Source organism: Anolis carolinensis, chromosome X (assembly GCF_035594765.1).
Source record: "Anolis carolinensis isolate JA03-04 chromosome X, rAnoCar3.1.pri, whole genome shotgun sequence".
Lineage (NCBI taxonomy): Eukaryota > Metazoa > Chordata > Lepidosauria > Squamata > Dactyloidae > Anolis > Anolis carolinensis.
In genome coordinates, this window is record NC_085847.1 from 4,457,762 (window position 1) to 4,469,949 (window position 12,188).

The 12,188-nt window shown below is 41.5% G+C and overlaps 1 protein-coding gene across 1 annotated transcript in view; it reads right to left on the reverse strand.

The window, feature by feature from the left end:
* Positions 1 to 2,273: 2,273 nt before the first annotated feature.
* chfr (checkpoint with forkhead and ring finger domains) overlaps positions 2,274 to 12,188 on the reverse strand; it is a 22,432-nt gene continuing 12,517 nt past the window's right edge. The window contains exons 10-18 of the mRNA XM_062958566.1: positions 11,664 to 11,826; positions 11,397 to 11,527; positions 10,979 to 11,098; positions 10,555 to 10,638; positions 9,102 to 9,172; positions 8,846 to 8,933; positions 8,493 to 8,600; positions 8,318 to 8,390; positions 2,274 to 6,685 (exon numbers count right to left, since the gene is read on the reverse strand). Coding sequence (XP_062814636.1) covers positions 6,643 to 6,685; positions 8,318 to 8,390; positions 8,493 to 8,600; positions 8,846 to 8,933; positions 9,102 to 9,172; positions 10,555 to 10,638; positions 10,979 to 11,098; positions 11,397 to 11,527; positions 11,664 to 11,826 — 881 coding nt within the window. The 3' untranslated portion in view covers positions 2,274 to 6,642. The remainder of the gene's footprint in view (positions 6,686 to 8,317; positions 8,391 to 8,492; positions 8,601 to 8,845; positions 8,934 to 9,101; positions 9,173 to 10,554; positions 10,639 to 10,978; positions 11,099 to 11,396; positions 11,528 to 11,663; positions 11,827 to 12,188) is intronic.

Sequence of the window (12,188 nt, forward strand, 5' to 3'; positions counted from 1 at the left end):
CACCGGTGTTGAAGTTTATTTTCATCCATCACCTTTCATGGGGTTACTGTGAATATTACTGCATGGAATAGCTCTCCTTTTTCCTTTTTGTGGAGCTGGTCTGGTGACACAATGGTTCACAACCTTAAATTAATTTGTCAATGCACCTTTAGGGTGTTGGGAATTGTACACTGGAGATTGTTTGGCCGTATTTATTCAGAAAGTCGCGCACAGGCATATCTCATTGTGGATGGAGTGCAAAATCCTCCAGGCTCCAGCATAGTAACATTTGAATTCATGTTTCCAGGCTTCTTTACCGGACTGTTATCTTTTGGATTGCGTCTCCACGTGCCGTTTGCAAATTGCACCTGGCACACTGCTTGGCATGTGAGGCGTATTCGGTTGCTAATCGTTGCAGCGACGATTCTGCAGCTGGTTCCTGCTGAAGAATGCCCACTGTTTGTTTAGTCTTTCCATTCCTAAGCAGGGCTTTGGGATCACTAGCCGCCATGCTCACCCATGCAATCTAAACAGGGAAGCGTGTGGCCTCCGCCCATTGTGGAATTCCGATTGTAAGTGAAATGTACAGTCGGCGTTTTAAATCTATACCAAAGGAAAGGCTGATCGCGTGGCTACAATGCATAGCTTCCCTCCAGCTTGGTAACCCGATAAGAGATGTATTTTTACTTAACATTTTTGTACGCACAAACATAAAGGCTCCATTTCAAACGGCTCAGTGATTGTATCTCAGCCTGACAAAAAGGAAAGCCTCCAAATATCTATTGCAAACTGGTGCCAGAGGAGGAATGGGAAAAATTCAATCTGTTTTTTCCATTTTTGCTCTGCCTGGGCGCCTAAAGTCTGGTTCCTAAAATAGTAAGCTCTGATTTTGCCCATTTTTTTCCCTTCTCCTTTTAGTTTCACCTGTCCTTTTAAGCCTCCATCTGCTCCCTTGTGGAGCCAATGAGGGTGTGTGTGTGTGTGGGTTTTATATGAAGCATGTGGTCTCTGCACAAAAAGGCCTCCATACAAAAATATGTTTTCATGGCAGTGAAAATATGAGCCTTTGAAACATCTTTTCCTATCCCACCTTAATCGTCACAATTGCTGGAAAGCCTCTATTTATCTTCACCGAGAACAAGCCAGTTCCGGCCTTTCCCTTTTTGTGGTCTTGCTGGGCGACGTATGGAAGAGATTAGGTGAATATTTTATAATGTTGCGCAAGGGTTTATTTTGTCTGTTTTTCAACTTTGTGTATCTGTTTTGCATACATGACAGCAGCATGATCAAGGCAGAGGAGTGGTGGTGTTTTGGAACGTATTTCACTTATAAACAGTAAATGATGCTCTATCCCAAACATTTGGAAATCCTGATCCAAGTGCTGGCAGAGGAGGCAAAGCAAGAAAAATAGCTGCAGCCAGCGCCAAGCACTTATAAACATGCCTCAACTGACAACTTGTTTTTGGTATTTTCAAAAACAGAATCAAGTTCATAGCCATTCACAATACATTAAGACCCCAATAACAACAAAACCCTTATCTGTGGTTTCACTTACATGCCTCTAGGACAGTGGTTCTTAACCTGTGGGTCCGCAGATGTTTTGGCCTTCAATTCCCAGATCCTAACAGCTGGTAAACTGGCTGGGATTGCTGGGAGTTGCAGGCCAAAACATCTGGGGACACACAGGTTGAGAACCACTGCTTTAGGACATGTGTCAAACTCAAGGCCCACAGGCCAAATCCAGCCCTCCATGTCATTCTATATCGCTCTCCAGATATTGGACTATGATTCATATATTCCTCGTCATGTGAGGTGATGGGAGCTATGATACATCATACAGCAACATCTGGGAGGCTGCAGTTTGTTCTGTTTTGTCAGGAAAATGGGGTTTGGATTTAGACACAAGTCTTGGGGATATGATGTCTAACATTAAAATGTCCTTTAATCTTTCCCCAATCTCAGAGCTACAGTGGCTGTTGGGCTGCAATTTCCAATATCCCCAGTCCACATGGCGGAGAATCAAAAGTGATGGGAGTTGTTGTTCAATAACATCTGGGGACTCAAATTGGGTAAAAGCTAAAGACCACTGTCCGCTATGTAAAAAATAGCTGGCCCTCTGTATCCATGAATTCTCTGTGTATGGATTCAATGGCCCTTTGAAGGCAACCATAAGGCTGATGAGGCCCTTGGTGAAAAAGAGTCTGACACCCCGAATTAAATGATGTGGTGTGCTTTTAGCCGCATAGAATTCAAGCCCATATAGACACATCGACCCCAAAAGAAACAAGGAAACATTTCCATGAGTCATTTTTTTAATTTTTGAAATCACTCCGAAAAGTTTGGAAGAATTATTACAGAAGAAAAACTGTCAGAGAAGGTGACTCCATCTCCTCTCTAACAATAGGTTTTCCATAAGACCGGTCTTAGCTACAGGCCATTCTAAACCTTCAGCTTTTTTCCTTTCTTACAGAGGGAAGCACAATGCCTGCGCTTCAGCGCAATTCACAATAAGCCAAACAAATTAGAGTTCTTAAACATCAAGTTTATGAACTCATCACATTAACTCGGTATTATTCGACTGACCCACACTTTTATTTTAATTTAAAGATGGACTAAAACATGTAAGAGTATGTAATACTCATGAACAGCAGTGCTCTTTGTTACTTAAAGAGCAAAAGAGTAAAGGTCAATTCACCCAGACATTTGCAAAATTAATATTTTCACTTTTTTAAAAAAAGGTACAACATACGCATGAGGAAAAAACCCTTTTCATTCCATTGCACTACTTCAATCTCCTAATGCATAGAAAAGGTAGATTTGAGATTTTATATGTATATATATAAAGAAGAGGGGTTATCAAAGGAATTCAAAGTCTTTTGATGTACAGATAGGTTCTGATTGTTTCAGATTTCATTCATAAATACAGTACTGAACTGCGAAGCAGGCATAGATGCAGTGCTCAGTATGAACCATTGCAAGTACAAAGCACATTGAAAAAGAAAGAAAACTGTCCATAAAATCCAGCCTGTTTGCCAATAAAGTGGGAAGTCTCCCCTGGAAGTCAATGTGGAATGAAGGAAGAAAAAGGCAAAACACACCCTGTTGTGTGCATTGTGCAAAAGTCTCCTTTTTCCATATATGCAAAACATTTACATATATGGCCTGAGATGAAAACAGAGACCCGAGCAGCTGCAAATAGTCTGCCTGAGAGGATACAACTGCAAACATTTGAGATATTTATAAGAACTAAAAAAAAAAGGCTCATATGGAACTGGAAGTATAAGATGAACCTTAGTTAGACATTCCTTACTCACAACTAGGATAAAGTTATTGAATGGGAAATCAAGACTTGTGTAAGTCTCTCTGATTCAATGTGTCTACTCTCGTAATTAGACTTTGACCTGAATGTATGGTTTTGGTTGGTTGCATTTGAGAAGTTACACGTCGTTCCCAGAAACATATTACATATACAGCACCTGAAAGTACTCTCAGATGTAACAGTGGAGGGTTCTCTGCCTAAGAAAGGGAATCCAATTCACATAGGACAGGGACAGCCTGGATTTCAAAGGAGCCAATGGAGTTGAGGTTTTATTGCCTATCTCTTATTGCCTTTGTTTTGGGTCTCCACATGGCCAAGAAAGGCCTGCATTGAGATCCCCTTAGATCAGTGATTCTCAAACTCTGGTCCTCCACATGTTTTGGACCTCAATTCCCAGAATTTCTGACTGTTGGCCAAGTGGCTGGGAATTGAAGTAAAAAAACATGGAGGGACCATAGTTTGGATATCACTCTCCAGACCATCTTAACTGATACCAGAAATAACATCTGAGAAAAATGGTGAGTCTGTGACTAACATCCCATTCCATCTCCTGTATGATATTTAACATCCTTGCTTGAGGAAGAAGCCAGTGAAGCTCCAAAAGGTTTGCATGATGTATATTGTGCATTTTAGTTGGACAATAAAGTTATTGCTTCTTTGTTGTAGCTCCAAGTAAATTTTGTTTCCACAACACATGTTCAAGCAGATGCTGTTAGTCTATGCTAGGGGTGAACGAACATCTATCCTTCCAGGTATTTCCATACTGCAACTTCCATTGCCAAGGCTGCTAGAAGTGATGGTGGTTGGTCCACTGATCTCCATAGGACTTATATGTTCCCCACCCTGGGCCTAAATATGAAACAATGTCTTCTTTCAATGAGATGGGTGTTCACTTAGCAAGATCAAGAGAATAAAATCATAAGGCCTAGACAGCAGAGAGAGGACTGCATGGTCAATGGCTCTCCCCAACATACAAACATTTTCTATAGAAAACTAGACTATCTGGAAGAGCTAGGCTAAATCCCACTGCCCAATATGCTTGAGTTGGGGAAAATATTCAGACATGGAAGTCGACAACTGAAATCTGAAATGGTACAAGAACAGCATGAAAAGTTTGGACTGAGAGTTTTCTAAACTCACCCAATACATTCAGAAATGGCCTCCACATACAATGGCATAGTGATATAAAGTTTGTGCTATTACATTTCTATTATTTTGTCTATCACTTTCCTGCATCATGTTTAGTTCAGAAGAAACAAGGATCTGCATAGTGGGGGCAGGGGCGGGGAGATTGAAGCCAGTATTCATGCTGGTTAGGGGTCCTGGGAGTTTAAAAGTAACTTTTCAAAGCTACGGACAAGCGGCCAAGTGTAAAGTCTCGTTCAACGATACTCTTTGTTTAAATGGAATACTTGAGATGTCCGTTTAGACGACAACATTCCAACTCTAGTCATGAAGCAAGTAGATCTAAACCAGAGCTTCTTAAACTTTTTCGACTCACAACCCCTTTTTATACAACCACAAATATATTAAGGACGGAAGGAGCGGGGAAGGGGAGAGTGACACACAGGTGTGAGAAAGAAAAGTGAGAGACACACGTGCACATGAGAGGAGGGAAAGCAGAGAGACGCTCACGGGAATTAAAGGAAGGCAACCCCAATATACAGCGATGGCAACCCCATTTGGGGTCCCGGTCCATAGTTTAAGAAGCTCTGATCTGTGTGTGAAGGGCCCATATCTAAGGCTACATGTAGAAGTATCTCTCCTCTTCACAATTGTGTCTTTTTACACAACCGATGTGACCAAGGAAGTTGTAGGGTTAGTGCACTCATTCCTTTCTAAACTTCCCTGACTGGGGCTTGCGAGGAGCATGAATCAAATCAGATTGTGAGCTCAGATTTAATGTTACTAAACTGTGTTTCAGATACAGTCCAGGCTCAAAACACACACTGCTGAAGATGGATGAGCACTCCATTTAGAATAGTCTATGAATACCGTGAGCAGCTGTTGTTTCACTGCTATTTTCCTTAAACATATTTATCAAGCTTATTATAGCCCGTTGGGTTTAACACGGTTGGTAAATGGGCAACATCCAGAACACTTTGGAAGATCCATTTTTTAAAAAGCCGGCAGGACAGGATGAAGCCTGCAGAGTATAAAGCATATGGGTGGCCAGGACTGGGATGGGCGGAGTTACGAGCTCTGAGGTAGGGCTGAGCTTCTATCCCTGTCCTGTAGTGCCTGCCAGGACACAGGGGGCGGGGCTAGAGGAGGGGGCGGGGCCTCTTCCCAAGTGCCTGATGAGGCTGAACCTCTATACCCTGCCCCCGTGTTCTAACAAGCGCCTCAGGGGAGGTATACAGAGGCTCTTGGGAAGAAGACCTGCCTCCGCCCCATCCCTGCCCTTTAGTCCTAGTAGTATAGAGGCTCAGCCCTGTCTCAGGCTCTTCGAAGGATGCCCCGCCCCCTTCCCTAGCTCCGCCCTCTGTGTCCTAACAGGCACCTCAGGAGTAGTATAGATTCTCAGCCCTGTCTCGGGCCCTTGGGAAGAAGCCATGCCCAGTCCTCTAGCTCCACCTCTTGTGTCCTAACAGGCACCTCAGGTGCTCAGCCCTGTCTCTGGCACTTGGGAAGAGGCCCCACCCCTCCCCTGGCCCCGCCCTTGTCTCCTAATAGGTGCCATCACCGCCCCCCTGGATCGCTGCAGCACCCACCAGGGGGTGGTAGCACCCACTTTGGGAAACACTGCTCTAGAGCATGGTCCAGGGGCTTGTGGACTGGAGGGATGGGCATCTGTTTGCTCTGTTTTTAAAAAATAACCCAATCCCTCTCTCCTTTTCAAAGGGAGTGAGCTCCAGGCTTGCATAGACTGCCCCGCTGAACCTGCAAAAGTTAATTTTGCCTACCCATGGTTTTTTGCATCCTCAGCCACCTCCTCTCAAGTATGTACACGTTGTTTTATTCAACGAACAATAGCCACTGATCTATTGCCACGTACAGAATAATCCAGTTTCTTCCATCCAGTGTAAATCCCCCATCAATGTAAGTACCCTTCAGCCCCTGAATGCTGTCAAGCGTGCTGAAACAGGAGGGCTCATCCGAATTACTTGTTCAATTCTCTCTTTATAGAAAAAAGGACCAAAACAAAGCACAGAGAACAAGCAGAACTCTCGCCTTTCTTCCAAGCTCGAAAACGTCACAAATTAAAGAGATATCACACCAGAGTACCTGATGTAAAAGAGTTACCAGCACCCTGCTATGAGGGGACCGTGACTTGAGTCAGCATTTCAGGTTCAACTCCATATTCCCTTTTTACAGGTTGCAGTTTGACACAATAAACAGCTTCAGTTCTTGAATCGAGTTTGTTCACAAATGTGATTGAACTTCCTGCAAACAACAACAAAAGGAAAAAATGGAAAAATGCTGTAATAGGAAGGAAAAACATACCGTATATACTTGAGTATAAGCCGACCCGAATATAAGCCGAGGCAGCTAATTTTACCACAAAAAAACTGGGAAAACATTGACTCCACTATAAGCCGAGGGTGGTAAATTTCAGAAAAATAGACACCAATAAAATTACATGAATTGAGGCATCAGTAGGTTAAATGTTTTTGAATATTTACATAAAGCTCTAATTTAAGATAAGACTGTCCGACTCTGATCAAATCATTATTCTCATCTTCTTCAATGTAAATGCGCTTATGTATCCTTTTAATAATAATAAAGTAAAATAATACATGTAATAATAATAATAATAATAATAAATACAGGAAAATAATACATGTAATAATAAATAGAGTAAAATAATAAATGCAATAATAATAATGAGATCAGAGTGAAATAATAAATAAAAATAGAGTAAAATAAATGTAATAGTAGCAACGATAATAGAGAAAAATAATAAATGTAATAATGCCAATAATAATAGAGAAAAATAATAAATGTACCATATATTCTTGAGTATAAGCTGACCCAAATATAAGCCAACCAGGACCCTCACCCGAGTATAAGCCGAGGGGGGCTTTTTCAGTCTTAAAAAAAGGTCTGAAAAACTAGGCTTATACTCGAATATATTTATTACATTTATATCCCGCTCTTCTCACCCCGGAGGGGACTCAGAGCGGCTTACAAATCAAATGTACATACAATATATTATTAGCATAGCACAATATAAGCATTAAATTACTATATTGTACTATATCATTATATGGTAATATTATTAGTATATTATATATTATATACAGTAACTGTTTGTGATTGCCTATAATAACCAAGAGAATGGGAAGTCAACAGGATGCGAGGCAGGAGGGAATGGCAGAATGAGGTACAATCACTGCATAGATGGTAGGAAATATTGCATTTCTTTATGTCTATATTCCTGTGTATAGTTTTTTTAGTTTTGTTCTTTTAGATAAATATGAAATTTTAAAAATAAAAAATAATGTGTAATAAAAAGAAAAGTCATGCTTAGAGGTTGATGATGACAACTACCGTGTTTCATCGAAAATAAGACAGTGTCTTATATTAATTTTGGCTCCAAAAGATGCTCTAGGTCTTATTTTCAGGGGATGTCTTATTTTTCCATGAAGAAGAATTCACATTTATTGTTGAACAAAAAAAATGAACATTATATACTGTACAGTAGTTGTCATCATAAACCAGCATAACCAGACAAACTGAATCCTAACAAGAATTTCTTGTTACTACCATTATTTCCATGTACAACACTCTATGGTACGTACATTTACCGATCCTGCATGCTCTGGTGTTCTGTTTGGCGAGCATGCTTCCAAACAAAAACTTTGCTAGGTCTTACTTTCGGGGGAGGCCTTATATTTAGCAATTCAGCAAAACCTCTACTAGGTCTTATTTTTTGGGGATGTCTTATTTTAGGGGAAACAGGGAATACGAGACCCAGAACTATTCTGCATTTCTCTTCTTTTTGGGAATGCAATCTGAAATGTGGGCGGTTTTAAGGAAAAGATTGAAAAGAGCGAGAGTAAAGCGGCAACTTACATTGCATGATGTGCTTTGACCTGAGTTCGACAGTTGCGCCCCCAGTAACAATCGGGGCGTGCTGTGACAGTCACTGCAAGAAAAAAAAACACACACACATGAGCCACAACTGAGACTAAACAAACTCCCATTATTGGGATTGTGGCCTATTATTTAAATATGTATTTTTATATACCTGGCAATTCAGCAACAGGAATATTCTGTCTGTACTGATAAGCCAGCTCTCGGAAGCTGCGGAGGCCACAACAGTAACAAAGCACTGTTTCTCCAGTAATTCGATAATCTGATGGGGGGAAAAGGGGTTGCAGATAGTCAAGAGAGAAAACACAATTTCATGAAAGATACTGGAACTTTCTTCCTAGATCCTAAAACAGGAAAATAAGTGCATGTGGCAAATAAACACAGAATTGGGTGCTTAAGAACTAAGTCATGGATCTGAAAACTGAAGGCTGATGAATTAAAATCACAACCAAAACAGGATGTTTTGCAATGTTATTGTTTTTCAAGGACAGAAGAGAACAGTTTTACCTGACAAAATAAAAATTCCTCTCTGAAGAGCTACGAGACTGTCATTCAATATGTTTTTCCATGTCAAACCCCTGGATGCCAGGTAATCCTGTAACAGGAGAAAAGTACAGTCTGTGAAGCACAGAGCAGAGGTGTGGAGGGTTTTTAATGCAGGATGCTGGGACAAGTGACATCCCAGAGAGTGGAGGCCCACCCGAATGTTTTCATGAGCAACCCTGATATATTCTTAACAGATAACTTTTAAAATCAAACATACCTTTAGAATATCTGATTCATAGTTATTGCCATTAAGGATTCCATCTAAACACTTCTCACCGAGGTTTATTTCTGTAAATAAAAAAGGGAGGCATGTCAGAAATATCAAATAACCTTTTATTTCCAAAGAAGTATAATTGAGAAAAAACACACATGATTGTCATAAATAATTTGAAGCTTTTTAGGATGTTACAAAGGCACAATCGTGTAGACCAGAGCTTTCCAAAAATGTCATACCTTTTTGGAAAATACATCATTTCGTGACGCAGTACTGCAATTCAGTTTTACTAGTAAACCAAACACACACACACACACACACACACACACACACACACACACACACACACACACATATATATATATATATATATATATATATATATATATATATATATATAAATAAATGTAATGTGTGTTTTCCCCATGAAATAAACAACATAACCACTGAACCAAATCACACCAAATTTGGCCACAAAAGACAGTCATCCAATCTATGTCTTTCAATTAAAAAAAAACCCTAGAAAAATAAAGTCCAAATTACAGAGGACAAGGAAGAGCCGTTCTCCCCCTGGCTGCCAGTCAGAAGGGTAGGCCCGCCCCCTTTAGGCCCCGCCCCTTTGTGTCATAGCAACCCCTTCAGCCACAATGGCGCCTGGGGGACAGACAGGGTTCATTCTAAACAGCACTCTGAAAACAGGGGAATTTCTGACATGAAAGAATCAGGGCCAGCTAACACCTCCCAACAAACTATTCCCCTAGGAGGAAGCAGCCAGGCTTTGAAGCTGAAAGGCCATTACATGCTCATCATTTTGGCTAATTGCAGCATTCATACTTGCCTCCAACAGACAAAAAAAAGGAACAACCAGAAATATTGTATATTCACAAGCTTTAGGAAATAACATATACTATCACCAATTCCCTAATACTTTATTTCTGATACCACCATGCTTCGCCACAGCAATGCGTGGCCGGGCACAGCTAGTATTAAACAAACGAACACATACATACAACGAACTGGATGGGGACGCAACATATATCATGAAATTTTTATCTTATATTGTAAAAATATATGACATCTTGCTTATTTCACAGAGGCTCAGAAATCTTGTGTTTCTTTTGCATTTCACAGCAGCCGACACACCGTTCAGAAAGTTCGGGTGTAAACATTTAATTGTGAACATTCCACTGGAAGCAATGGAGTTTACGTCTGAATAGGTACGTGTTTATTTAACATGAGTAACATGAGCCATTAAATGGTTACTAACTGAACTAGGAGCCTGGTATAGGATGTTCAAGTTTACCCTGGGTTGTGATATTTTTCAAGGGAACTTCACTCAAATGACGTTAAGTTAAATGCCAAATCCTTTTAGATTTTAATGGTTAGTGCTCCAATGTTCATTAGAAAAAGCTACCAAAGGCAAAAGACATGTTAGAAAGGCCTTCTTCCGGCTTACCACAGAATGGTGCTAAGCAGCCAAAGCACGCCACCCGAGTGCAGCCCCAGTATAAGTGACAGTAGGGTTGGAGACACACAGTGCCTGCAAAGACAAAGAGAGAAACATGGCATCACTCAGTGTACTAAATAAGAACTGGTCCCCAAATCCTCTGTAAGTCATCAATGAACACTTTACCCTGACATTCCTGTTATGTTCCAGACCCTCATCCCTTTCTCCCCCATTTGTTTTTAAAAATGTTTTTGAGGTTTTAAAAATATATATTTAACACTTCCTCCCCACAACCTCCCTTGCTGTGTTGCTGTGAGTTTTCTGGGTTGTATGGCCCTGTTCCGGAAGCATTCTCTCCTGCTGCCCCAGTTTTAGAGGTTTTTAATACTGCCCTGATTTTAGAGTTTTTCCCATGAAATGGCTGCCAACTCACACTGCTGAGGGGCCACATGTGGGTTCAGTTCACGCTCTGCTCTGCGGTCCGGCATTGGCTGGAAACAGCAAGTGCATATCACGTGGCTCCCTTGAGAAGGACACACATATTCCTGGACAGCTACAATTGGAGAAACAAACAAAGAAATGTACATAGAGATAAACAAATTTCTCTAGTATCTCAACCACGGGTTAGCCCAAAACCTCTTGATTCAGGGGTTTCCCAAGCTTCAAGATCTCAAGAACATCTGAACATTTTAAAGACGAGACACTATGGGAGACTGCTGGAAGATAACAATAACCACTTGTGCACAGGTATATTCTCCTACGCTTGGTGTGGCATGGCACGCAGCAAGCAATGGCAGATCGCTAGTGCAAGATAAACATGGCAGAGAAACTCCCTCCACACACATACTGACCTGCTGGAAAACTGCCAGAGGTAGAGGGGGCATCTCCCAATGCCAGCACCGCTTCCATTTCTCCTTCGTGGTGTCGGGAGGAAAGGGGCTGACAATATCCTGGGCACTGTCGGCACACAATGTATGGCTGACTGGAAAGAAGGACACCGTTAAGTCCCTGGAAGCAGGGTGTCAAAACTGAAATGATTTCTCATTAAGGAAAACTTATGAAAACTTATGAATCCAGTGATGACAAGCAAATTGCAAGCCTGACATTACTGCACTCACCTAATATCAGAGGATTCACTATCTACATCGGAGAGTTCCAGCAGATCTTCAGAACTTCCTTCTTCATCCGAAAAGGACCTTCGCACCTTTGGCTGAAGCATGTCTTGAGTGATTTTGTTCCGAGCATCCATGCTTTTGATATCCTCATCGTTACGGCATTTATCTAAAACCGGAAGTCATTGTCTCCTTGATGCATACAGTTGCAGGATTTTCAAAGGAACAGCATGGATCCTTCCAGACCAGGCCTGCACAGCCTGCAGCCCTCCGGGTGTTTGGGACTCCAACTCCCAGAAGCCCTAGCTGTCCAATGGTGAAGGATTCTGGGAGCTGTAGCCCAAAACACCTGGAGGGCCACAGGTTGGGCAGACTTGTTCTAGACTGTTATGTCATAAGAGTTATAGAATCTGAGAGTTGGAAGAGACCACAGGGGCAACCTCTTTTTGCCAGGAACACACAAAGCTCTCCCGACAGATAGCTATCCAGTCGCTGCTTAAAAACCTCCAGGGATTCCACCTTAAGGTAGTG